General features: G+C 37.8%; 1 protein-coding gene across 5 annotated transcripts in view; it reads right to left on the bottom strand.

The window, feature by feature from the left end:
- Positions 1–375: 375 nt before the first annotated feature.
- The window catches only part of Nlgn1 (neuroligin 1), an 883,993-nt gene continuing 859,343 nt past the window's right edge, over positions 376–25,025 (bottom strand). For 4 of the 5 annotated variants that reach the window (XM_041658887.1, XM_041658885.1, XM_041658888.1 and 1 more), the window contains 3 exons: positions 10,816–11,028; positions 6,673–7,462; positions 376–5,549 (listed from right to left, as the gene is read on the bottom strand). In XM_041658887.1, the coding sequence (XP_041514821.1) occupies positions 4,727–5,549; positions 6,673–7,462; positions 10,816–11,028 (1,826 nt within the window). In that variant the 3' untranslated portion in view covers positions 376–4,726. The remainder of the gene's footprint in view (positions 5,550–6,672; positions 7,463–10,815; positions 11,029–25,025) is intronic. The other variant, XM_041658889.1, reaches the window with a different exon arrangement.

Below are 25,025 nucleotides of genomic sequence, written 5' to 3'. Positions count from 1 at the left end.
TATAGCATACAATGTGTACAGAGTATGCATCCAATAGAGGATGCAATAGGTCAATAGAAAAATTAGATATGACTTGAATTTTTGTTCACTCATAATAATTGCCTGCTTCTAAAATAATTTTATCCAGTTAAAATAGTTTTTTGGATACAAGATCTCCCTGCCACCACTCTCTGAAAGTTTGCTAGAATTATAAGTTTTCCTTCTTAAGCAGTGTTAAAATCGGATGCACAAATAATTACCATTTATACCAAAAATTTACCTCAATCTTTCCAAAGGAATATTTGGACTTCTTTGATATGATACAAAAATCAAATTAAAATCACGACTTCTAAATAAATTTTCTTTATTTGCAATGGATACCATAGCCATTCTATTTTATCCTTTAAATGATATTACCAGAAAGTACAAATTTAAAAACAAAATGATATTTTCTAAATAAAACACCAGAAAGAAAAGTCACTTAAAAGCTGTACAAGGTTTTTACAGTTTGTGTTTGTGTAATGATAAACAAGTAGAATTTATTTCTGACTTAAAAATACAGCTAAGTGTTAGATTAAAACCAAACCATAATTTAAAGGAAAGAGTCAAGTCAGCCCAATGATGTTTTACATCAGTTGGAAAGTTCGAGTTTTAAGGAAAATCTGGAGTTTTTATTGTTCACATGCCCAGTGCAGGAGACCTCCCCTTACTATAGTGACCAAGAAATGAAGACAACTTGGCAAGATAATTAAATGGATGATAACAAAATCTCAGCAGGGATGTGCTCATTAATTAAATTTATGTGGGAGCAAGTATAACCAAATTATCAAATTTTCACTCACATTAAAAAGTGATAGTCTATAGCAGCTAATTACTGGGAATTAAAGGCCAGTAGTTTGAACCAATCACACAGAAGTAAACAAAATTACAAGCATCAAAGGACTGTCATGGTAATTGACAGCATCCGAGGAATTCCATTCATCCCATTCATCATCTGGCTGTGTGAAAATACTTCAGTGAGACTTGCCAAAGAAAAGACACCAGTGTTTCTGAAGCTTCAACTCTTGTAAGGTTGGGGTAGTTGCCCCATTGTCTGTCTTCTTTCTGAATGTTTATATGCATGTCAGGCTGACTATACCAACCAGTGAAATCATTACTGTTGGAAGTACAGGTAGAGAATTTGAAGATAGGCATCCCACATGGGTAACAGAATAACACTGTGCACTTTGACTCCTTAGAAATTCTTTTAAAGTTTGTGTTGCTATTATTTTTTCCTTTCCTATGTGTCAAATGTCTTCACTAAAGTATGTGCTGGATCAACTTTTAGATTTAAAATGAATTACATAATTTCTGCTTTGAGCTAAAAATGTCTCTAAATTGGATATTTGTGATGATTCAGAAAATTATATTCCAAATGACATAAATGGTAGTGTTCAAATTTATTAGATATTTATAGCAAACTAGATTTTATCCACATTCAACATTACATGTTATTTAATGACATTTTAACTATTAAATCTGGCATCTCCACATTTTGAAAGCAACATAAATCTTTTGATGAATGTTGGCAAAATTATAGAGAAACAAAATGCCAAACAAGTTTATTTTGCCTTGACGTCTTTCTGAGTTCTCACAGTCCCGTACTTGTTTTGTTGCTATTTAATTTCAATTAAGAGAATCTGAATTAATAATGCTAAAATATTTCTTTAATTTAGTATTTTTTTTACCCACACCCCAGGGAAATTATCTTCTAGATAAATACAATCAAACACAATAGGTAAAACTGAATAAAAATGCCAAATGTTTGTTTTTATTTAAAACTATATTTCAGCTTTGCAGACAGTTAATACAAGACATCATTTTATGTTCTGGAAGCCAGAGTTTGTAAAAACAAACCCCACTAGCTGCTCACACTGTTTCCCAATCCCTTAGCCACACCCTAGAGGGCAGGCCCCAAAACCGATTGCTTTGTTTGCCTTCAGTTCCAGAAGACAATCAGGCTGTGGTCTATTTTCTAAAATATTCCCCTAAATGAACACTGAGCAGAAACTGTCCTGTCAAAAAGTAGACACTAGAGAAATGTAGTATGTTTTCATAACAAGATAGAAACAGAACAACCACTGAGACGTCACGGGATGAAGGAATTAATGACCATGAAAGTCGCCATTCACAATTTATATGCTGTCGCTTCTGTTTCTGATCACACCGTTTGCTTAATACAGTGCAAGTCAGTCTGATGACTAAAGAGTGCTTCAGCTGCTACCCAGCTCTTCTCATTCGTTTGCAGGGGCAGCTCAAAGTCTAAAGCGTGATCAGCTCAGTCAACAATGCCGAGTAGACTACTCTGGATGTTGCAGACTTTGCTTATGACAGAGACGGTATGTTAAGTGGAACAATTCTTAACATTTTATTGATATTTAGTACTTTGGAGTAGAAGCTATAATCATATAAGTTTCTTGAAGTAGATTTTTATCTTTTAGTGTTAGGTCAATATCTTTCTTAGCACTTGCAAATTCTCTTGAAGGAGAGCACTTTTTAAATGTATCCTCATCTAACCACTCTGTATTATGAGCAGAGATAGCTTACTTCATGAAATATTTCACCTTTATTTCTCTTTTCCGGTAGATTTTTCCCCTGGTGAGCAACGTAAGAGCTTGTGTTTTTAAGTAAAAGCAATGGGCGCCATGTTTATATGGTGCCTTGGGGAAGGGTATTTAAAATCACACAGGTAATGGGATTTCTAAGCTAGTGGCACTGAAGTTTTTGGAGTCTCATTTGAAAGGAGACCTGCTTTTCAGAACACAGCTATGTTTTCTGCAGTTGCCTAGATGTCTTCCAAACCCAGACCGTTCTAGAAAAATGACTCTGAGACACTCTTGTTTCTTTTGTTTTAGAATTCTTTTTTGGAAAAACAAAAGACAAAACAACAACAAACATTTTAGCTTTTTAATGACAAAGACCATGTCTCTTAGCAGTTGTCTAATTGTCATTATCCAGATTACCTTTATTCCCCCAGGGACCACTGACGTGGTCGAGATAGATACACAAAGTCCTTCCCATCAAGTAGTATACAAGTGTTTTCTTTTGTATAATAAGCTTTCAATTCTTGAAAAAGGGTAGCTGGAAAGAAAGGTTTTTGTTACTTCAGTTAGTCAGAGAAAGTCCTTTGCGTTATCTTACAAACTATCAAAATTGCTAGTCATCTGAAAAAAGGTAAAAAAAAATCACATAACTTTAGTCTAATAGAAATATAGTACAGATAAGAGAGAAATCATTTTATCAGGATGTGCTCTTTAAGTCCATCTCATCTTTAATATAAATGTACATCTGATTACATATACAAACATTTGGAAAGGTCTGTGGTATACTGATATTACTGGTAAACAACAGGGTTTCAGAGTTTCCTGTGGTCTTAGATAATTCATCTGAAATTGCACATGTGTGAAAGATGAACCCTCCAGCTGTTGACTGCCCTAGCTTCTGCACCTATGTTGTCCTCTACTGAGATCTCATGAGGAAATTCAGGTGAACCTCCGTGAGAAAGAGAAGCAGTGTGAAGGGGACTGAACTTGATCTTGAATTAGTAGTAGTAAACATTTTGCCATGCAACATGAGTAAATCAATTAACTGAGGACTGTAATCAGAGCGGTACTATTGGGGCATCCTTACACCCTGAAAACTGTGGCACTTCACCTGACCTAAAGGGACAAACTTCAGAGTAACAAACCCGCAGCAAATTATAGATCTGCAGCTAACACGTGTCCAATTAGAGTGTATTTCTATAAATTACTTCTATGGGTATGAAAAGAACATTAAACTCAAAGGAAATTTTCTGGGACTCATATCAGTGAGTATTCACCTCTGTACCTATAGTTTCTCCATAGACTTTAATAACTATTCCCTCTATTATCGAAACTACTGCAAATTATTTTATTGTAATTACTTTTGCCCCTTATAAAATCTTCTTTAGGTTCTGCCAATTGATGGAGGAAGTTCCTATTAAAAACTCCAATGGGATGAGAAGAATTTTAATTACGTCTTAATCAGCAGCACAGCCACCAAGCATATAAATTATCATGCACATCGTGCTAAAAATATCCAGTCTCCTTGATCCCCACGACTTAGTACTGACAGCACTTATGTGATAATGTTGTACCTGCCAGTCTGTAGACTTCTTTGTTTTACTGGCAATATTCAGCATGAGCCTTTGCTATGTCATTAACAGCATCGGTGCTCTGTGTACTTATGCAAATATGGTCTACACAATAAAAGGGCTCCAAATGAAAACTGACGAAAATTATCTGACATTCCATTGGTGTGTCCCTTGTGCATATTCATAGTTGATTTTCGTTTCTTTTCCTTTTTTTTTTTTTTTTTTTTTTTTTTTTTTTTTTTTTTTTTTTTTTTTTAGGTATTTCAGACACAGTACTTTCCTGTTTGGTGTTCCACATGCCTAACTCCAGTATGTAACTTAAATCTTCAACAAATTAATTCTTGAATGTGAATGAAAAAGTATCATTCAGAACAATTGCTTCAAGCAATTGAAATTTGTTTTTTTAAAGTTGATTTGTGTGTATATCTATATACAATTCATTTCTCAAAACCCCCAAAGTTCTTGATATGTATATTCACATAATATTCCTCCTTAATTAAATAGTGAGAGTCTTCCAAGTTGAAAGCCAAGGAATCTTCAATAATCTTTACTGCACTCCATCAGAAAAAAAAGCAGTTTGTCTCTCTCATCTGGCTATACCCTGGTTGTTGAATGTGAATGGGGGTGGGGGTGGGGATGGGGCAGTGTATTGTTCTGTCCTCCAGTAAATGTGTTGAATGTGTGTAAGGGCTGAATCCCTGGTATAGTGTTGGGAATCATTGTGATAGTGTTTGGTGTCATTAAAGGAACATCATCAGGTGACCTCCTCATTGCTAGGGTATAATCTGGGGGGCAGGCGGTCCGAAGAACCACCTCGTGTGGATGGATGGACTCACACTCATGATCCAAGTCAGTGTGCTTCATTTGAAGGGACATGATTTCCTCTTCTGGAGCATGGGTCAGGTCGTTGGTGGCTGTGCGCTGAGGGCTACACCTCCGGTGGACATCGTGTCTCCGCTTATCCTTCTTGTAGTACAGGGCAGCGAAAGCCAAGATGTTCAGAAACAGCAGAGACGCCCCCACGGCGATGGTGACACTCAGCTCTGTGGAGTAGTCCCTCTGATCCACTGAGAAGGGACTCGGTTGCTGTTTGGGATCTTCCTGTTTGGCAGTAGGAAAAGCTGACGTGACAGGTGTGGAATTTTTCCTGGTCGGTCTGAGAGTGATGTCTGTGGATGGCACTTTCGTTGTTGTCGAGGTATACTGAGAAATGTCATTGAGATTATGCAGATGCGGTACCAGCTCCAACCAGAGATTTACCTTATTGGCTCTGTAATGCTCTTTGACTCTTGGTTTTAAGCCAATGTGGAGATAAAGTTGGTCTTTCTGGGAATATCTGGTCCATGCTACTTCTTCAAAGCGGTTGGGCTTGGTATGAATGAATTTTGTATCTTGAGGAACTGGTTGATTTGGATCACTAGGAAAAGGGGTGGAAAGACAAGAAAGAATCTATGAGGACACACATGTTTTACTCTTTTTCTTAGTCAAAATATTATGTTTAATGTTTAATTGAAGAGATATCTCAGCAAAATATTAGATTATGTTCTAATATTTACTTGCCACTTGCCCCAATTTAGCAATTTAAGTAAAAGAGTTTCACATTCGTTTTCCCTGTTTATTTCGAGATTACCATCTAGTCAAAAGGTTCATAAGAAAATACTCAGCCGTCTATGGGTTTGCTGGACAAACCTGCCCGCGTCAGTTCAATCCCCGGAATCAGTGGACAGGAAGAAGGAAAGAACAAACTCCACAAAAGTTGTCCTCTAACATCCATAAGTACAGCACAGCACTTCTTCCCATGAGCACATACATGTGCACAGACACACACACACACACGCACACTAATCATATTAAGCAAAAGTTTAAAAGATTTGGTATTCACATAGCATGTTTGACTTTTCTTAGAAATAGTGCAACCAAAACAGCATTGCAGTGAAGAGTGAATTCAGGGTTTGGGACTGGCATATGAAGATATCGACATCAACACACTGCTTACCAACCCTGCAAAGGAGTATGTATATTAAGCTGCCAGAACCTCAGGTTCCTTTCTATGTTAAGTGAGAACCATTGAATCCAAGATGAATAAAATATTATGTATTCATAAAGTATTATGCGTACACTATTATGAACTGGTAGGTACTAGGACATAATGTTTGTCACTGCTGAAAACTGTATTTCTATGACCAATGTAAGTGAGAAGTCAAAGTAATGTTGTCATAGAGCAATAAAATAAAGATACAAGTCTTTCTTAATATACTTTTAAGATCCAAAAGTAGTAAGGCAATAACTTCAAAACACTACAATACAAAAGTAATTTTTAATATGGGGTTAAATCCTCTATGGTGATGGAGTATGTGTTCTAGCATGTGAAAGGTCCTGGTTTCAATCCCTGGAATCATAAAACAAAGAAACAAACATACAAAGAAAAATATTTTAGACAATTTAAGCACATATATACATTGTTCAAAAATATTTCAAAGGTCATTTGCTATTATAATTATAACTAAGTTATAATTTGTCTTGATTTGTCTGATACATACCCCGTTTTAGCAAAATTCGTCCAATATGTCATTACTACTGCACTCAGCATCACATCATTCTTGGAGAAATTGCAAGGAAATAACTCTGTCGGGCCAACCATGGGGATCCCCAGCACATAGGGAACCTCGTCTCCATGAGCTGCATCAGCCCAAGCTGGAACTTGATCTGTTTGGCAATGATGATAGAAGGCATAGAAGTACGTAGGTGAACCAAAGTTTGAGTGAAGGTCTGCTGTAGCCACAGCAGGTGCTACCCACTGATGGTCTGTAAACAACGCCAACAACGTCTTCCTTCTGGTTTCGGGGTTATGACGATCAGCCCAGTCAGTATACATGAATTTTATGGTTTCTCTCAAAACATCTTTCCCTTCAGGATAGCCATATAAATTATCAACAAAATTAGAAACAGCAAAGTCAAAATCACTGGCTGATATACCATCATCACTATCTACTATATTTTCAACAAACTTCAACCCTTCCCCTTGGTTAACTCCTAACATGATGTCATAGTTGAGGAACTCTCCTTGTTCCATGAGTATCTGAGGATCATCTGGAATCACATCACCATCGATCACAGGTCCAAAGGCTATGTGGTATCGGGCTGGTTGTACATCTTGATCGACAAGTTCTTTGTAAGGCTTCTTCTGTAGGCATTCCACTAACTCCACTGTATCTGACACATTGCAGCCGACCTTTGTGGCTAACATTCGAGCATATTTTGCAGGCTGGAAACTAACAGCCCAGCTGGAAAGGGCTGTTCCACTCTGAGCTATTGCTCGTTGAAAAAGTCCTATGGGGAAATCAACAAGAGTTTTGCGTGATTATTGAATAATGCTATGGTTCCAAAGTAACATCTGATATTTAAGACATGTATATAATATCCCAAGTACAACTGAAAACACAGATACTTTATGTCTGAGAGAAGGTACATAAAGCTATCCCCAGGGTATAAAGTACCAGTGAAGTGGGCCTAGGTCTTATAGTTCCAACAGAATTTTCTTTGGGTTTCAAAATTTTTGCATTCTCAAAGACAAAGTAAGGAGAAGAGGTGAAGTTAGAAAATATGGGTATTTCAAGGATTCAAATATTTTACTTAATGAGTAATAGAGACAATCATCAACACTGACAGAATAAATCCATTTCTACACTTTGCCTTCTCATCAGGCTGTATTGTCTGTTTGAAATTTTTCTTTTAATTTGGATGCATATCCAGCTTCACTCAAAATGGCTGTGTTATGCTTTTTTACTAGATTACATATGAAAAAATTATTGTTTGGGACTCACACAGAAATTAAGACTTGAGACTTGTCAATACCCTGGGGATGTCACTGATAGTCACACAAAACAGAATATAACTTATGACATACTATTTCTAGATCTCTCTGACAGATACCATACAATGAATATTCATCTTTCTGAAGAAGATAACCTAAGCAGTGCCTTCACTAAGTTAGAAGAAAAACATCAGCAGGAATAGTGTGAAGGAGGTAATTAAACTTTTTCTACTCTTGAATGTGTGCTGTTGTTTTTATTAGAAAACATGGCACATACATGGACCAGTTTGTTTTTGTTTTACTTGATTCCTTTAACGGCTATAAATTATGGCTGCACGTGCAGTAAGAGATGTATGATATTAAAATTTACAAATATACTTGATTCACTGGAGTATTCGCTAATAGAATTTGTAAAAGTATATAGGTTATCTATTTTATTTACAAATTCATGTTTACTATTCACTTCCAGGTTTGGCTAAGTTTTCATTCACTTAAAAACCATGCTCAATTATTCATACATGTTAATGAGAAAACAGTTCTTTACAGAAAATGTGGAAGTCTTGTGTGAATAGGTTCCAGAGCTCTCTCCATACATGCTGATGTATTTGCGTATGTTATTAATGTGATTTTTAGATACTTTTAAAAATGTTCAAAAGGGCAAACAATACTGAATTATTTTTGGTTTCTTGAATACATTTTGCTTTGATAGGGCAAAGTTTACCAGAGTAAATTATAGATATTTCAGCAACGTGGCAAATGGAGGGTCTGTTGATATTTGAGCAGAGACGCATTTTACTAATAAAATATTTATGACTAAAATAAAGGTGATCATTTAAAAATAGTATTCTTTCTATCTCAGGCACTTGGTGACATTAAATATATCAAATGTTATTTATCATATTATGTTAAGTATCACTTGAAACTTGGTGACTAGATGATTCCAGGATAGCTATTGGTTTTAGCATTGGTGAGAAGGCTTTGTTAAGTATATGTGAGATTTTGGGGACTCCTGGAAGCAGCAGGCCTGAGAAGTACGGAAACCTTCACTGGATTTATAGCCTCAAAATTCCAGGTCTGCCTTGTGGGTAGAGACAATCTGAGAATTTCAGGGAATTTTCCATGGCCGTCCTGGTAGGATCAGGCAGCTCTTGGGAGGGGTTTTGAAGAAGATCAAAGTCAAGTCTGTCTCCAATGAGAAACAGATATATTTCCCTAAGGAGTGTGGTGGAAGGTGACTCTCAGCTGCTTGTGAACCATGTCCTACTACTGCTCACTGTCCGCCAAGTGATGAGCACCTGCTAAATTGATTTGTTTCCTTATCCAGTGCTCTTGTGATACTGGCTGACACTGGTTTTAGGCCCACATTTGATCACATGATCCCAAGAGTTCTGTGTAAGTTCCCAGTGTTAACTTTGCTAAGTAGTAGCACTCATTTCATACTAAGAATAGGAGAATCTAATCTGCTTAATTCAAAGCTCTACCTTTATCACTTCAAAATAAGCAATTTTATTATAGAGCAGCATGTCTACTCAATTAAAACTGTTACATCTTTTTCATTGTGTTCCTTGAAACCAGAATCCTACCATTGTTAAATGAGATGCCATGTAAACCATGGCAATATGGTATATCAAAGTGACATAATTACAAAGGATCGGTTGTTGTCTTAGAATTTCAAATGTTTCTTTGACAACTAAAAATGTGTTCTGAGCACATACTGACTGTTCTTGGGGCTGGAGAGACAGCTCGTGGTCAGGAGGGTGTAATACTCTATGCTCGTCCTGAGGCAGAGCTCAGTGCCCAGCACCTTTCTCTGATGGCTTGCAACCCCCTGTGGCTCTTAATGCTGGAGATTCTGATGACTGTGGCCTCTGTGGGCAGTGGCATTTACATGTGTATGCCACCCCTTCACACACGTGCACACAATTACACGCTACAAAAGCAAATATTTTATTTTCGGAAGCTGAGATTCTCTATGAGTTTCACTTGACGATGACTAACTTGTTTTCCTCACGCACACAATAACAACGAGGATGCAGACATCAAAGACGCCTCTGGTGATGACTATTCTGCTTTCTCCTTTGTTATGTATAAATAACAGATAGAAAGTATTTGCTTTGTGAGCTCTTGTGTTCTTACATTTAATAATGCAATTGTAACCCAGTCAATAATGGGACTGTAATGAGCCACTGAATGCCTGGTAAGATGGCAGTCACTTAAGAGAAAGTGCTCAAAGCCAGAAAATGGAAATCAACACATTTTGTGGACTAAAGAAGGCTCGTGCTCCACGCCACTTTGCCAGGCTCTGGGAGGAAAAAACAAACTTGAGTGGAAAATAGAAAAACCACAAAACTAGATGTGTTTTTCTTTGTAGTCAAAGGCTCTATTAGTGACCTCAACGCTTTGACAATTTTGGATCACGCATGCAAACTAATCAAATATCTATTCTTTCCTTAGGCAACAAGAAGAACCACATTTCCAGACAAACTAGATTTGCCTGCCTCATTAGTTCCATGCCAGTCAAGAGCTGCAAGCACCAATGTTTGAAATACTTGATTTTGATTACGGATAAATGGAGAGGACAGAGTGTTGAGCGTTTCCCTCAGATCATCCTTTGACAGAAAGGAAAATGCCTGTGATGCTAAGAACACTAAGACTTGGAAGAACACATTCCCCAGCTCCATGGAATACAGAAAAGAGCCTGACAGAAATGTTAACATGCACAGAAAGGCTAAAAACACAGCTTTAAGTAGTTACTAAGCCCAAGCTAACACTCAGTTGAAACAGAGAAGTATCTACAGAGCATCATGTAGTTCTGATGGAGGTGGCATGCAGACACCAAAATTGTCAAAATTTGCAACCTGCATAATACCTTTGGTTGAATTGCTCCAACGGTTACCTTCAGAATAATGGGATAAAGTCAGCAGGTTGACACATGAGCCCCCAGCGCCTGATCCAAACACAGTAATTCGCAAGGGATCACCACCAAAGAACCCAATGTTCTCGCTAGTCCATCTTAGGGCCTGGATGAGGTCGAGGAGCCCGTAGTTTCCTTTGGCAGCCTGATCCCCTGTGCTCAAGAAACCTGGAAAACAGAAGAAGAAAGAAACCTTAGGACAATTTCTTCCGTTAATATGAATTAAACACACAACAAGTTCAAGTTTGTATGAGGCTTGTCCTGATTTCCACTAAGCCAAATGCTTTAGTGAAAGTGTTTCCATTCAGAGAAAAATCAATAATTTTAAGAAGAACAGTAATGACTGAAACCTCGAAAGTGATGTACATCTTCCCTCAATGCTTCCCAGCTTCTACAAAAAACTAGTCACAGAGATGAGCAAGGGGAATGGAAAAGCCTGAGAGACCCAAAGACACCAATGTTCAGAAGCCAAATTCTGTAATGATGACAGGGAAGCATGTAGCGAGACCTGTAAGACTGTCTGCTTTGTATAAAACGTCATGTTCAGAACTCCCAGGTGGAACAGCATGTACCATGTGTGTAGATAAAAGCTACTTGCCCAAGCTTTGCAGGAGAAGAGGTTTAGTGATTTCTTGAGATTCTAAAGCAATCCTTTGCATGTGTGTGTGCCTACCCATGCTTAGCATGATGGAGAGGCTCTGAGAGATGTGCTGTGATAACATGTACTTTAGCCAATATAGAAAAGCAAAAGCTTTGGAGGAGTTCTCACCCTGAGCATCTCTAGAATTCTCAAACTCTGTGAGACAATGGAGCTGATGTGTAGAGAAATCAGTGCATTTTTGAAAATAGGTAAAATCAACGTAGGGAAAGATGGGAAGGAGTTGAAATGACAGGATGCCAAAGGTAACTGGAAAAGGATATATTTGACCCAAGTGTGGTGGGCACAGATGTAATCCCAGCACTCATAGATTCAAGGACAGCCTGATCTCCATAGAAAGTTCCAGGCCAGCCAGTAAACACATAAAAATACCATAATGATAATAGCTAAGTGATTCTCTTCTTATTGGAAGGTTTAAAAGGAGCTACTGTAGAGCTATTTCAGCACACTCTCTCTTTTTTTGCTAACATGGTATGATGGAGGAAGGTCATTGGCTAATAAAGGCACTGCCCTGGCCCATTTTATTGGTTAGAGGATAGGTGGGAGGAGTAAACAGAACAAAATGCTGGGAGGAAGAGGAAGTGAGGTCAGAGACTCCACCGCTCTGCTCTCGGGAGCAGGCGCCTCAGGGAGATGCCATACTCCCAGCTCCCAGGCAGACACACGCCATGAAGCTCGACCCAGGATGGACTAGGCTAGAATCTTCCCGGTAAGACCGGTGCTCACTGATTATTAGAGATGGGTTGATCGGGATATCAGAATTAGCCAGTAAGGGCTAGGGCAGAAGGGCCAAGCAGTGATTAAAAGAATACAGTTTGTGTGTTGTTATTTCGGAGCATAAGCTAGCCATGTGGGCGGCCGGGTGTGGGGGACGCAGCCCTGCCGCCCCATATTACTACATATGGCGCCCACGTGGACAACTGCTTCCACATAAAGCCTGAGACAGCTTGGGAAGTAATTCTAGAACAAAATGAAAGCATTGTGCCTGGTTTCTAGGTAGCAACAATTTCTCGGTTCTACTCTGCCTGCTAGAGGCAAGAAAGCACCTCATCTAAGAGAGGCTTCCTGACTCAGCTTTAGCTGCAAAGCCTGCAGCTCATTAAGAGGTCCTGCCACGAAACACTTAAATGGTGTTGACGAAAAGCTGAACGCATGCTTTTCGGTCTTCAGCCGTAGCAGGAAAAAAGCTGAACCGTTTAAAAATGCCAGCTTTCTGGGCTGTCCTGCCACGGCAAACTCTGACTCTTTTATGCAGGCGGTTCGTGCGGTTTGCAAGCACAGGCACCTCAGCCATGAGGACAGAAAGCTAAGGAATGGGCTACATCTAGCCAGCAAAGCCACGCCTTTAATCCTACTGATATTGCTTGCTAAATTAAAGACTCGTGTGGTCAGAAAAAGAGAGATATACAGTAAAGAGAGATTCAAAGACAGAGAAAATTTCTGAATGGTTTAAAGTGTGTTAAAAATATATGCAGACTAAAAGTTGAAGTTCTTAAAGTAAAAAACATAAAAAAAAAAGGAAGAGAGTTGTTGGGTGTGGTAGCACACGCCTTTAATCCCAGTTCCTTGAAGGCAGAGGCAAACAGATCTCTGTGAGTTCAAGGTGTAGTAGCTTACACCTTTAATCCAATGCCTGGGAGGCAGAGACAGGCAGATCTCTGAGAGTTCAAAGACAGCCTGGTCTAGAGAGTTACTTCAGGTCAAAGATACAGAGAACCTGTCTCAAAAAACAAAGAGTTAAAAGTAAAAATAAACTAAATAGAGGTTAAAACAAAGCTGCACAAAGATGGAAAATACACAGAGACTTTTGATACTGTATGCTATTATGCTCTCTTTGAATTGTTTAAATGCTGAGGAAGGAGCAACAGATGCTAAAAGATATTTATTGATAAATGCTGCTGAACTAATCCGACATAGATATTTTGATGCCTTAACTTTGAAATTTGGATCTAAGGACATGATGCTTTGGAAAGGAGTTTCTTATTTTGTTTTCACAGAGGATGAGACGCTGTTCATTTCTTCTATTCCGATTTGGTATGATGGACCACGCCCTCCTGAAGGGTTGCAGTGAACATCTTCAGAAAATTGCTTCGCTCAACTGCCAACTGAGATGAAACTAGCACACAGGTTATACCATGAAAGACCTAATTAACGACGCCCCCATTCAGCAGGAAGCAGTTTGGAGAGAAAAAACTGCGCCCATGTTCCCAAATATGGTTTATAAACGTTCTTTTACATTTAAAGGGGGATATGATATAGATATGAATAATTTACATTAGTATAGATTTTGCTTTATTGATAGAGATTTAAGGCCAATTTTGTTATATGTATAAGTGTTTCTGATTTTGATTAAGGTATTGTGATTGTGTAGTTCATTTAAATACGTACTGTATAATTAAGAAATATAGGTTGTTAATGGATAATCATCGATAATAGTAAAGCTTGTAGTCATGTGAGTTAGATTTTCTAGATATATAGAGATATATTTTAGATAGACATTCTTCATGTCTTTCTAAGAATAGGACTTTTCATGACAATGAGACACTCTGCTCCTGGCAGCACCAATCTACTTCAAGAGGAAGATGGGCATCGAAGAGGATGCTTATGGAGTTTGATAGCCATTTGGGCAAGAAACTGCTCTTGCCTGGACTATTGCATAAACTGGACACAGAGAACCCGCAGAGAGAGGACTACTGAACTTGCCTAAGGTGAGATGATCTTTCGGGGTTCCTGATTCATGAAAGAGTCTGCGAGACATTCTGCAGGACACAACAGATAGTGACTGAATTGACTTTGAATTTTCCTGCTTTATGGAAATGTCTGCTGGATACCATGGGCCTAAAGGCTGAAGATGGATGCCCCAACGGTACAGAGGAACTTTGGGTGACTGTCCAGGCAGCGAGATGTCTCTGTCATTTCTAGAGTTTTAAAAGTTGCTTTTTTTTTCTTGTTTGCTTAGGTAGTATTGTATCTTTCTGGAGTCTTTGATGGAGTTAAGAATAGTTAGTTATAGTTATAGTTTTCCTTAGTTATGATAAAGATTATTGTAACTTTTACTTGATAACTGTTTTGTTATATGTAATTTTGCTATGTTAAAGTTAAAGCTTTTTTTTTGTTTAAACCGAAAAAGGGGAAATGATGGAGGAAGGTCATTGGCTAATAAAGGCACTGCCCTGGCCCATTTTATTGGTTAGAGGATAGGTGGGAGGAGTAAACAGAACAAAATGCTGGGAGGAAGAGGAAGTGAGGTCAGAGACTCCACCGCTCTGCTCTCGGGAGCAGGCGCCTCAGGGAGATGCCATACTCCCAGCTCCCAGGCAGACACACGCCATGAAGCTCGACCCAGGATGGACTAGGCTAGAATCTTCCCGGTAAGACCGGTGCTCACTGATTATTAGAGATGGGTTGATCGGGATATCAGAATTAGCCAGTAAGGGCTAGGGCAGAAGGGCCAAGCAGTGATTAAAAGAATACAGTTTGTGTGTTGTTATTTCGGAGCATAAGCTAGCCATGTGGGCGGCCGGGTGTGGGGGACGCAGCCCTGCCGCCCCATATTACTACAATGGTAGGTTTTATAATGTGTTTATTTTGCACTGGAAAACAGAAAATGGAAACTACTTCATAAAATATTACATTTTATAAACTGTTAAAAGTTATCCCAAACCAAAAAACTAAGGGACATAGTCACTGTCTTGTTACAAATAAATTGATTAGTAAAACTCAGAGACTCTCAGAAGGTTTATGGAAATGAATTTTAAAATCCAGTTCTCTCAGTTAATGCAGAGTCAATTTGATGAGTCATTATGTTGAGTAAAACACTTGATTTGATTTGAAATATATTTCTATGTTTTAGAAAACAAGCTCAGAAGCCAATGTTATTTGTGAAAAACAGACTATGAGAGCAGTGCCTACCAAGGAGTAAATAAATCTAACATCAAAATTTAAAAAAAATTATATTGTGTATATGTGCATATATGTTAATGCAGTCACACAGGGGACCCAGAATACTTGCAGAATTTAGGGCAACTTTGGAAGTTGGTTCCTCTTGTCTTCTGCCTTGTGAACACAAGGTGTCCTGTGTATCTGGTAACATGCACAATATCCTCAGAAATTTAGTGCGTGAGCTTAAAGCTGACTTTCCCATCTCCACCACCCAGGCCTCTAGCCTCTAGCCTGGTACTGTAGGAATACTGAAATTACCATGCACACACCACAGCATGTGGCTTCCTACATGAATATGGAGATTCAAACTTGGGTTCCCTGGCTTGCTTAGTTTACCCATTGAGCTATCCTCAGACTCAGATATACTTCCCTGTCATTGTAGGAAGAAATAGATGAAGTCAAGCCCTCCTGAATGTCTCTGAAATAATAGTTGGCTAAACATTCTTTTCATACAAGATTAAAAAAAATAAAAGCTTGTAGATATAGACGTGAGATCTTGGGTTGGTGTAATTTAAGTGTGTGTGAGGCTTGTGCTGATCACCCTGCATGCAGGAGAACAAGGTGAGAGGGATGTCTGTTTGAAGTCAGGATAACTACAAAATGCACCACTGCAAAAAAAAAAAAAAAAAGCAGCCTCTCGTTCAATGTATGTGTGCATTTTTTGCATGTATAATTGGGAGATATTATCTGTGAGTCTGGGATAAACTCTTAACAGACATATTTTGAGCAAATATCTTTCTGGTCAAACACATTAGTCTTTTTATTGATTTCACAGAACAACTTGAGGGAATTTCTTACAGGTCTTCTTGCTTTGACAGTTTCAAACTCTCTATTAGAAAATGATACATAAAACAAAAACCTTGCTCTGAACCCTTTTAGCTATATTCGCTTTATATGAACTTTGATATAACATAGAACTATTAGTTTACTTTTGTGAAAAATTTTGCTAATCTATAAAAGTAGAATGGTCCGACACCATGAAATTTGAAAACAACATTGTGGAAAGATTTTCACCAATTATCTAGAAAGTTCTGGAATGATAATGAATTCATATGTGTATGTATATATGTACGCAAATTAGTGAATGCTTGTGAGTCTTAGAATGAATTAAATAGCAAAGGTGAGACAGTCTAGGTAGTTTAATATCTATAATTTTATATCACAGATCTGTTCAGGTAGAAAAATGAACTTTAAGTGTAGCTGACATCACTCAATACAAAACAAAAATTTCTATTGATTCCCTTGTGAAACAATATTGAAAATCTTCAGTTGCATTCAAATGACTCTCAGCGTCCACACAGAATCGATTTAATAGCAGCGTCGTCGTTCAATGTGTCTCATGTAGAGAAAAGCTGCCATGAGACAACGGCGTCACACCAACTAAACAGTGTCCCATCTAGTTTGTTGCTTTCAGTGTGTCATGTTTACCACATTGACTGACAGGCTGGTAATTTTGATTTTATGGAACAATACTACAAGACATATCATATCTTTGAAGAGCAGCTTCTCTTTCTACACATAGTTAAATTGTTTAGTTTCGAAGAAAATAAATCAGTTGTAAAAATAGTATTATTAAACTATAATGATGACAATGGAGCAAAGTATACTGGAGCAGTCAAGTCCTAGTTGCGGATTGTCCAGGTCACTCTGTCAACCTGCATTGTAACTCAGTTTTATTTATGTATATTTGAGGCCATCGCTATAGCTACTTATCATCTATTATCAACCCATCTATACCATCTATATCATCTGTCTATTAAACTTTTTTAAGCCAAAGAGTTGCAATGTATAACTTACAATACCACTTCATGTTTTGTTTATGTATAATGCTACTTTTATTTGTAGTCAATCAATTTTTAAAATTTTCTTATTGTTTATATTGGCTGTACCTGTTTCCCACTCCCCTTCTTTCCTCTCTTCTCCCCTTCCATACTCCCCCCAGCCCCCACACTCCCAATTATCTGGAGCTATGGATTATAGTCTGATTATCCTTTGCTTTGCTTTATATCTTCTATCCACTTATGAGTGAGTATCATACCGTGTTTGTCTTTCAGAGTCTGGGTTACCTCTACAAGTTTAATATTAGGGAAAATGATAGCTCTTGTCACTATTAACTCCAACTAACCAATCAATTGCATCTCCTCAGACTCAGTAGAATGATATATGTTTTTATGAGTTCTTTGATTCCTAATGCAATCATCAAACACTATCCTAGAATTCATTCATGGGCACAAAATAAGGGAAGTTAAACAATAGATAAAAAAAGTCATGGTTTATTAATTATCAAGTGATAACTTAGTGATGGAATCATTTTTACCTGTTACCCATTGACATATTTATTTAAAGTTCTTTTTGCATTATGTGAACTGCTACATCCTTGAGAGCAGAATAATTTCAGCCAGCTATAGCTAGAACCTAGCATTGAATGCCTGACTGTGGTCTGTCTTCAGAGGGACTCAATGCTGCAGCATACTGAAAGCACCACTTGAACAGATTTTCCCTTGGTGGCAATTAAGTCACTCATAATAAATCGTCACAAGCCTCATCTGCCCTTCTCCAGCATTCATTGTCAAGTCCTGGAACATGTGACTAATGCCTGCCTCACACAATGACACACTACTGTTTTTGAAGACAGAACCACAAGAACTAGAAAATCATCTATTTTCCATTTTCAAGCAGAAGTAGAGATACCCCATCTCCATTCAGATATCTAATTTACTTGACTTATGTAAGTAGTATTCAAAAATAGATTCAATTTTTAAAACACTTTTGCAATTTTAAGACTGTCAAAGTTCATAATAGCAATTATGTTCACAATTATTTCAGTGTCCACTCTAATCTACAAAGTACTTTATCAATCTGTATACACTTAATATCATTCTCACTCAAAAACTTCTTTTCATCAAAAAAATTCTAATTGTTTTCCTGATTATTGACAACTGGTTTAACTAGTCTGGTGAGATCTACCAAACAGGTCTAGCTTCAATTTGCCATTCATGAGATCCAAAACCTAACAACTATAACTATTATCAGGTATTAAAGAAAAGTCAGGCAACTGAACATGGACATAATCATTACAAATAAGCAAATCAGGTTCAGGTTAGTATAAACTCTGCAAGGGAAAATAAACATAGGGCAATAACTGTTGTATTAAAAGTAGTGACTGAGGCTACTTCTGGGGAGAGTTCTCTGAAATCCAGGGACCATGGGGATATAAAGGTTATTAGTGATTCCATATGTAATCAGGCCTTCACTACGAGCAAAAGAGGGAACATCTTTAAAATGTGTAGAAAGGAAAGTCTAGTGTTTTACTAAACATAATAAGCAAACAAAAACAAAGTAAAAAGTCTTCAAGGAAACACTTGGAACTCAGAAGAACATTTGCTGTTTTGTTTAGATGTCATCTAGAAAGGGAGAGATAGGAGGGGTGGGTGAGTCTGCACTGTAGATGTGTGTATTCTTCACTTAGGCATGAGACCCATATTTGAGTATCTATTGTTATTATTTCCTAGTAATATTAAATATAAAGCAATCATTTTTGAGTTATATATTATGTTCAAGTAATAAAGCTGAAGGGAGAATTTCCAATATTTGTTTCTGTTGCTTATACAAAAGACCACACTGTGTTCTTTTTATTTAGGAATGCTTCAGAATGAAGGTACTGCAGAGAATTAACTAGCTAGACTTCTCAAGATAGTGAGATATTTTTGTAGGGAAAGAGAAATATGGCCCAGAAAAATAACTCATTGAAGATTTTCTATCTTAAACATTAAAAACTTCACAAAATTATATTAAAAGCCGAGGTCCTTCTAGACATTTGAGCCCCTTTCCATCAGATGTCAGAACCAGTCAATTCTTCCCCTGCGCTGTTTCTGGATTTTACATGAATCCCCACATCACTGGATTCTCCTGAGATCCTATGTGTAAGAGACTCTGTTTTATTGACATCCTTCTACAAGTCTTAAAAAAATTCCAGTAAACATGCCTGTGTTCCCTTTTGTCACCAGACCTACCTTTGGAAAGATCCCATTGAGCACATGCGTGCATACACACACACGCATGCACACACACAGCATTAAAAGTATATTAAGAAATGATTAGAAAATTTATTTCCATTTTGTTTCCTACTAAGTGGTTGGAGAGATGGCTCAGTGGCTCAGAGCACTGGCTGCTCTAGAGGACTGGGGTTCAATCCCCTGCATGTGGAACATCTCACACCTCTCTATAATTTCAGTTCCAGGGATCTGACACAGTCACAGACATACATTCTCAAATTTTCAATTTTCTTGCAAACATGCTGCTTTAAACTTCACCAAGCTGGACATTATGGTAGCATTAATATGAAATAGTCTCTAGAGGCTGTTGTGTTTAAATATTTGCTCTCCTGATTGTGGTGCTCTTTTGAAACTTGTGGAACATTTAGGAAGTGGAACTTTGCTGAGGAAAATTAAGTCAGTGCAAGCAGATTTAGAGGCTTGATAGCCAAGTCCCATTTAATGTCTGCCCTCTTCCTCTATACTACTCATACATGTGACCAGCCTTCTTATGTCCTGTTCCTGTTTCTTCCACATCATGATGTGGTGTACTCTCAATACATGACAGACACTAAACCACTCCTCTTTTCAATTCCTTTCATTTTTAAAAAGAGAACTAACTAGTATAGGCATATAAAAGCAAATGGTTAAAAGAAAATATAGGATCCAGACTCCATAATAGGAGGAGGGCAGTGTTTGGAAAACTGGATATAGACAGCAAATGACAAACTGGATCCTTGTCTTGCACCATATGTTTTTTCTAATGAATTAACTCTTGAACTTTCAGAATGAGCCAGAGGAAGAGACATTTAGAACACTGGACTTGGCATTGGAGGGATGGCTCAGGGGTTAAGAGCAGTGACTGCTCTTGCAGAGAACTGAGTTGGTAATAAGCACCCATGTGGTGACTCACAATTGCCACTAAGTCCAGTTCTAGGGGGTCTTGCATTCTCTTCTGGTGTTGTGGTTTGCATAAGGCCCACAGGGAGCGGCACAATTGGGAGGGGTGGCCTTATTGGCTCTGTTGGAGTAGATGTGGTTTCGTTGGCGGAAGTGTGAGACAAGGGGGGTGGACTTTGAGGTCTCAGCTCAAGCCTTAGAAGTGTCGCGCTTGCACCTATGCTGCCTGTGGGTCAAGGTGTAGAACTCTCAGCTATCTCTCCAGCACCATGTCTGTCTGCACGCTGTCATGCTCACCACCATGAAGATAATGGACTGAAACTATGAAACTGTAAGCCAACCCCAATTAAATGTTTTTTTCTTTTTAAGAGTTCCCAGGCTCATATAATTTCTCTTCACAGCATCAGAAACCTTAATATGTCTGGTCTTTATTTGAATAGGCAAACATGTAGTTCATAAACATATGTGCAGCCAAAACACCCATATATCAAAATATAATGAGTATTTAATTCAGAAATTCAGACAATTTTCATCATCTCATGGTTACACCAAAGCACAAGCAACAAAATAGAAACAGATTTATGAAGGGATTTACAAACTTAAGATTATGCACACCGAAAGAAAAACTGCAAGAAAACAATTGTAAAACATGTTATTGCTGATGTATTAATGTCCATCCTATACAACAAATTTCTACAACTGAACAGGAAAAGAAAAACCCTCAGATATCATAATTTATAAATGAAAAGATACCAAATCCATCTCTTTCCCTAGTTGCACTTCAGATGCAGTGATAACACATCTGGGAAGAAGTAGCTTAGGGAGAAAGAGTTCATTTCCTCTTACACTTCCAGGTTACAGTCCATGACCGTGGGAAGCAAATGGAGGAATCTCAAACAGCTAGGCACATTATACCCTAGTCAAGAAGAGAAAGAATTGAATGCAAGTATGCTTACTTGTAGGCAGAGAAATGTCCGATCAAAATGAGGAAAGTAGTAATGCAAGCCAAACTATCCAATTCCTCAATTACCGTATCTCTGATAAGACACAGATGTTAGTTCAACTTCAGCATTTCCTGAATTTTAAATTATAATGATAATTTTGAAAAATGGATTGTCAAAGAATTCTAGTTAGTATTTCATAAAAGATGAGCATATGAGCCCTGTATCAGGGCTGTATGGTCTGCATTCCAATACATCTGCCTAGTGTAAAACATAAAGATACCAGAACAGCAACCTGAGCAAACCACTAATGTATACCCAGTGCCAGCAGCACTAGCAGTTAGGTTTAGAAATCTTGTTTACCAATGTTGAAATAGATTTAGGATCACCCTGCATTAATTATTAACCATTTATCAACCTAGTATTAATAGCTGGCGCAATATTTTGCTTTTGGATTATGCTGAAGCTTAAGCAGCATGGTGATGCTGGTCCACGTGATGTGTTAACAATATTTCACAAAGCTCATCATCCCTATCTGTACTTAACACGATCACCTGAGACAAAGTCATTCATGTGTTTTCCTGGTCCTCTGGGAAGAATTTTCCAAAGTACTGCTGGCCCTGCAATCCTGATGGTAACTAATGTGGATTCTCAGCTCAAATGGTCACAGAAGGAAATACTGAAACAAGAGGAAGATCAATTCAGAAGACCCAACTCTCCCCAGGAGACCTCATGTTATGCTTAGATTTGTAATTAAAAACAAATCTTTCGTGCCTGGGTGACAAGTCTGAGGTCTTGTTCTGGCTGCTGTTTTCACTAAGAATTATATTTTCCAGTTTGAAGTCACCATCTTTCTCATCAGATTTGACCTGCAACCATTATTCGATGCTGATTGGCAGTGATTAGCTATTCAAGAAAGAACTGAAACTAATCTCTCTATTAATATACATGAGGCAAAATGAGGAGGAATGGGAGTCTCAAAGGCACTGAGACTGATGCTGCAAGTCGTGCAGCAAGACATCCTCTCCCAGATCAACTCACAGAATCAAACCCCAGAGAGGAAGCATGGCATTTGGCAGAGGTGGGACAAGAAACAGCTGTGTGGGCTGAAATGACAGTGCAGCCACAGTGTAAAAAGCAGCATTCTGGTTTTACACCACTTAACAAAGTGCACACAAATACGCATTTTATGTTCTCTGTCTCAGAGCTCTTTCTATATTTGCTGCTCTGTGTGACAGTACTGGGATGGTCACCCTTCGGGTCAGCCTGTCTTTCAAACACCATGAAGTCTCTAGACAAGCAAAGGTATTTTCCTGTGCAGACATCTCTACAAGAAAGAAATATGCAAAGTCAGTTCTATATACCTTTATTGACTTGAAGAGAAATATGCTGATTTTATCTACAAATTACCCTTCTAGTTCTCAGGAAAGAAAAAAAATGAATTTAAAAATGTAGACCAATAAAATACTTTATCTTGCCTTTAAGGTTCTCTCGACCTTGAAAAAAAATTCCTTTATAAATGATATTTATTAATCTTCCTGCGAGGAAAGTTTTGCCAGAACTGAAATATCTGTACAGTTTAAGGCCGTTTCCCATTTTCACTGTGCTTTGTGAAGATAGACAACACCTGGCAGGCTCCCCTGGCAGGTACTTAAGGCTAATTCTTACTCTTCAGGCAAAATAATCTCATTCTTTTTTGTCTGCACTGCATGGAACTCTTTGAAAACTTTATATAAATGTATGAATAAGTAATGATGGTAGATATTTGTTGATCAGAGCCAAATTACAGTAGGTTAATTTGCAATTTATTTGAATGAAGTTAATTATAACAAAGGCAATGGTATCTATTCTACACAATATGGTGTGCTTTGGGATTTTACATTCCAAAAGAAATGTCTTCTGATCTGCTAAAAAATTCTTTCCATGAAAAACAATAAACAAAAAACCACAATAGACCTAGCTGAAGAGCTACTGGCAATTGATGACTGCTGGGTCAATTGTGATTTGTAAGCTTAAAAATTGGTGTTATATGGAAGACTATGCTGGATATTGTGGAAGGATGTGTGCCTGTTAGTGCTGCTTTTAAAACAGTTCCATGATGGCTTGGAGACATTTAGCCAAGGGGTTGAGAACAAGCCTCACTATTAGATTTGTGTATGAACAGATTTACTTATGTCTATAGGCACTGGATGAATGCCATCTACCATTTCTTACAAAGAAACAATGTATCAATGTTGGAATGAAACCTCCTGAAACTGGGAAGCTTCTGTAAAGCAAAGGACATGGTGAACAGAACAAAACCAGCAGCCTACAGAACGGGAAAAGATCTTCACCAACTACATATCAGACAAAGGACTGATCTCCAAAATATACAAAGAACTCAAGAAATTGGTCATCAAAAGAACAAATAATACAATTAAAAAAATGGGACACAGACTTAAACAGAGTACTATCAACAGAGGAATCTAAAATGACTGAATGACACTTAAGGAAATGTTCAATATCTTTAGTCATCAGAGAAATGCAAATTAAAACAACTCTGAGATTCCATTTTACACCTGTAAGATTGGCCAAAATCAAAAACACTGATGACAACTAATGCTGGAGAAGTTGTCAGGTAAAGGGAACACTCCTACATTGTTGGTGGGAGTGCAAACTGGTATAGCCTCTTTGGATATTAGTATGGCAATTTCTCAGAAAATTAGGAAACAATGTGCCTGATGACCCAAAGAAAGCTCAATTATACTACAAGGACATGTGCTCAGCTATGTTCATAGCAGCATTATTTGTCATAGCCAGAATCTGTAAAAAACCTAAATGCCGCTCAACCAAAGAGTGGATAAGGAAAATGTGATAAATTTACAGAATAGAGTACTATACAGCAGGAAAAAATGATGACATATTGAAATTTGTGGGCAAATGGATGGATCTAGAAAATATCATATTAAGTGAGGTAACCCTGAAAAATATAATATGTACCCAGTCATAAGTGGCCTTTAGACATAAAGCAAAGAAAAACAGCCTACAATTAACAATCCCAGAGAACCTAGACAACAAAGAGAACCCTAAGATCTAATCTACATGAATCTAATCTACATGGGAAGTAGAAAAAGACAAGATGTCCTGAGTAAATTGGGAGCGTGGGGATCATGGGAGATGGCAAAGAAGGGGGGAGGAAAGGAGGAGAGTGCAGACTAATATATAGCTCAATAAAAACAATTTTTGAAGAAATAAATGCTTAGCCCTAAAAAAGAAAAGAAAAATCCATACCCATCTATCACTTCAATAAGCATTGTGTAGAGGGTGTTCACTTCTTAGGAACTATTTTTATGAATAGTTGTTATAAACTGTTGTGGAATATTAATTTAAGATGTGTTACATTTGTTTATGCTAAAGAACATTTGTTTGAAAATGCAGAGGTATGTTCCCTTTTTTTATGTTGCATTTGTTTAACTCTGTGAAGTTGGGTTAGGTTGCCTGTTTAAAACACCCGATTTGTCTAATAAAGAGCCGAACAGTCAATAGTGAGGCAGAAGAAAGGATAGGTGGGGCTGGCAGACAGAGAGATTAAACAAGAGGAGAAATCTGGGAGGCAAGATCAAGTCACAAGAAAAGGAGGAGAAGAGAAGAGAAGTGGTCAGCCACTCAATCAAACAGCCAGACACCGAATAAGAAGGAAAGAAAAGATAT

This window comes from Microtus oregoni, unplaced genomic scaffold (assembly GCF_018167655.1).
Source record: "Microtus oregoni isolate MIOR12 unplaced genomic scaffold, Mior012 000010F_ref0000083, whole genome shotgun sequence".
Lineage (NCBI taxonomy): Eukaryota > Metazoa > Chordata > Mammalia > Rodentia > Cricetidae > Microtus > Microtus oregoni.
The sequence above is the reverse complement of the archived record's forward strand: the minus strand, read 5'-3'. Positions and strand labels throughout refer to the sequence as shown.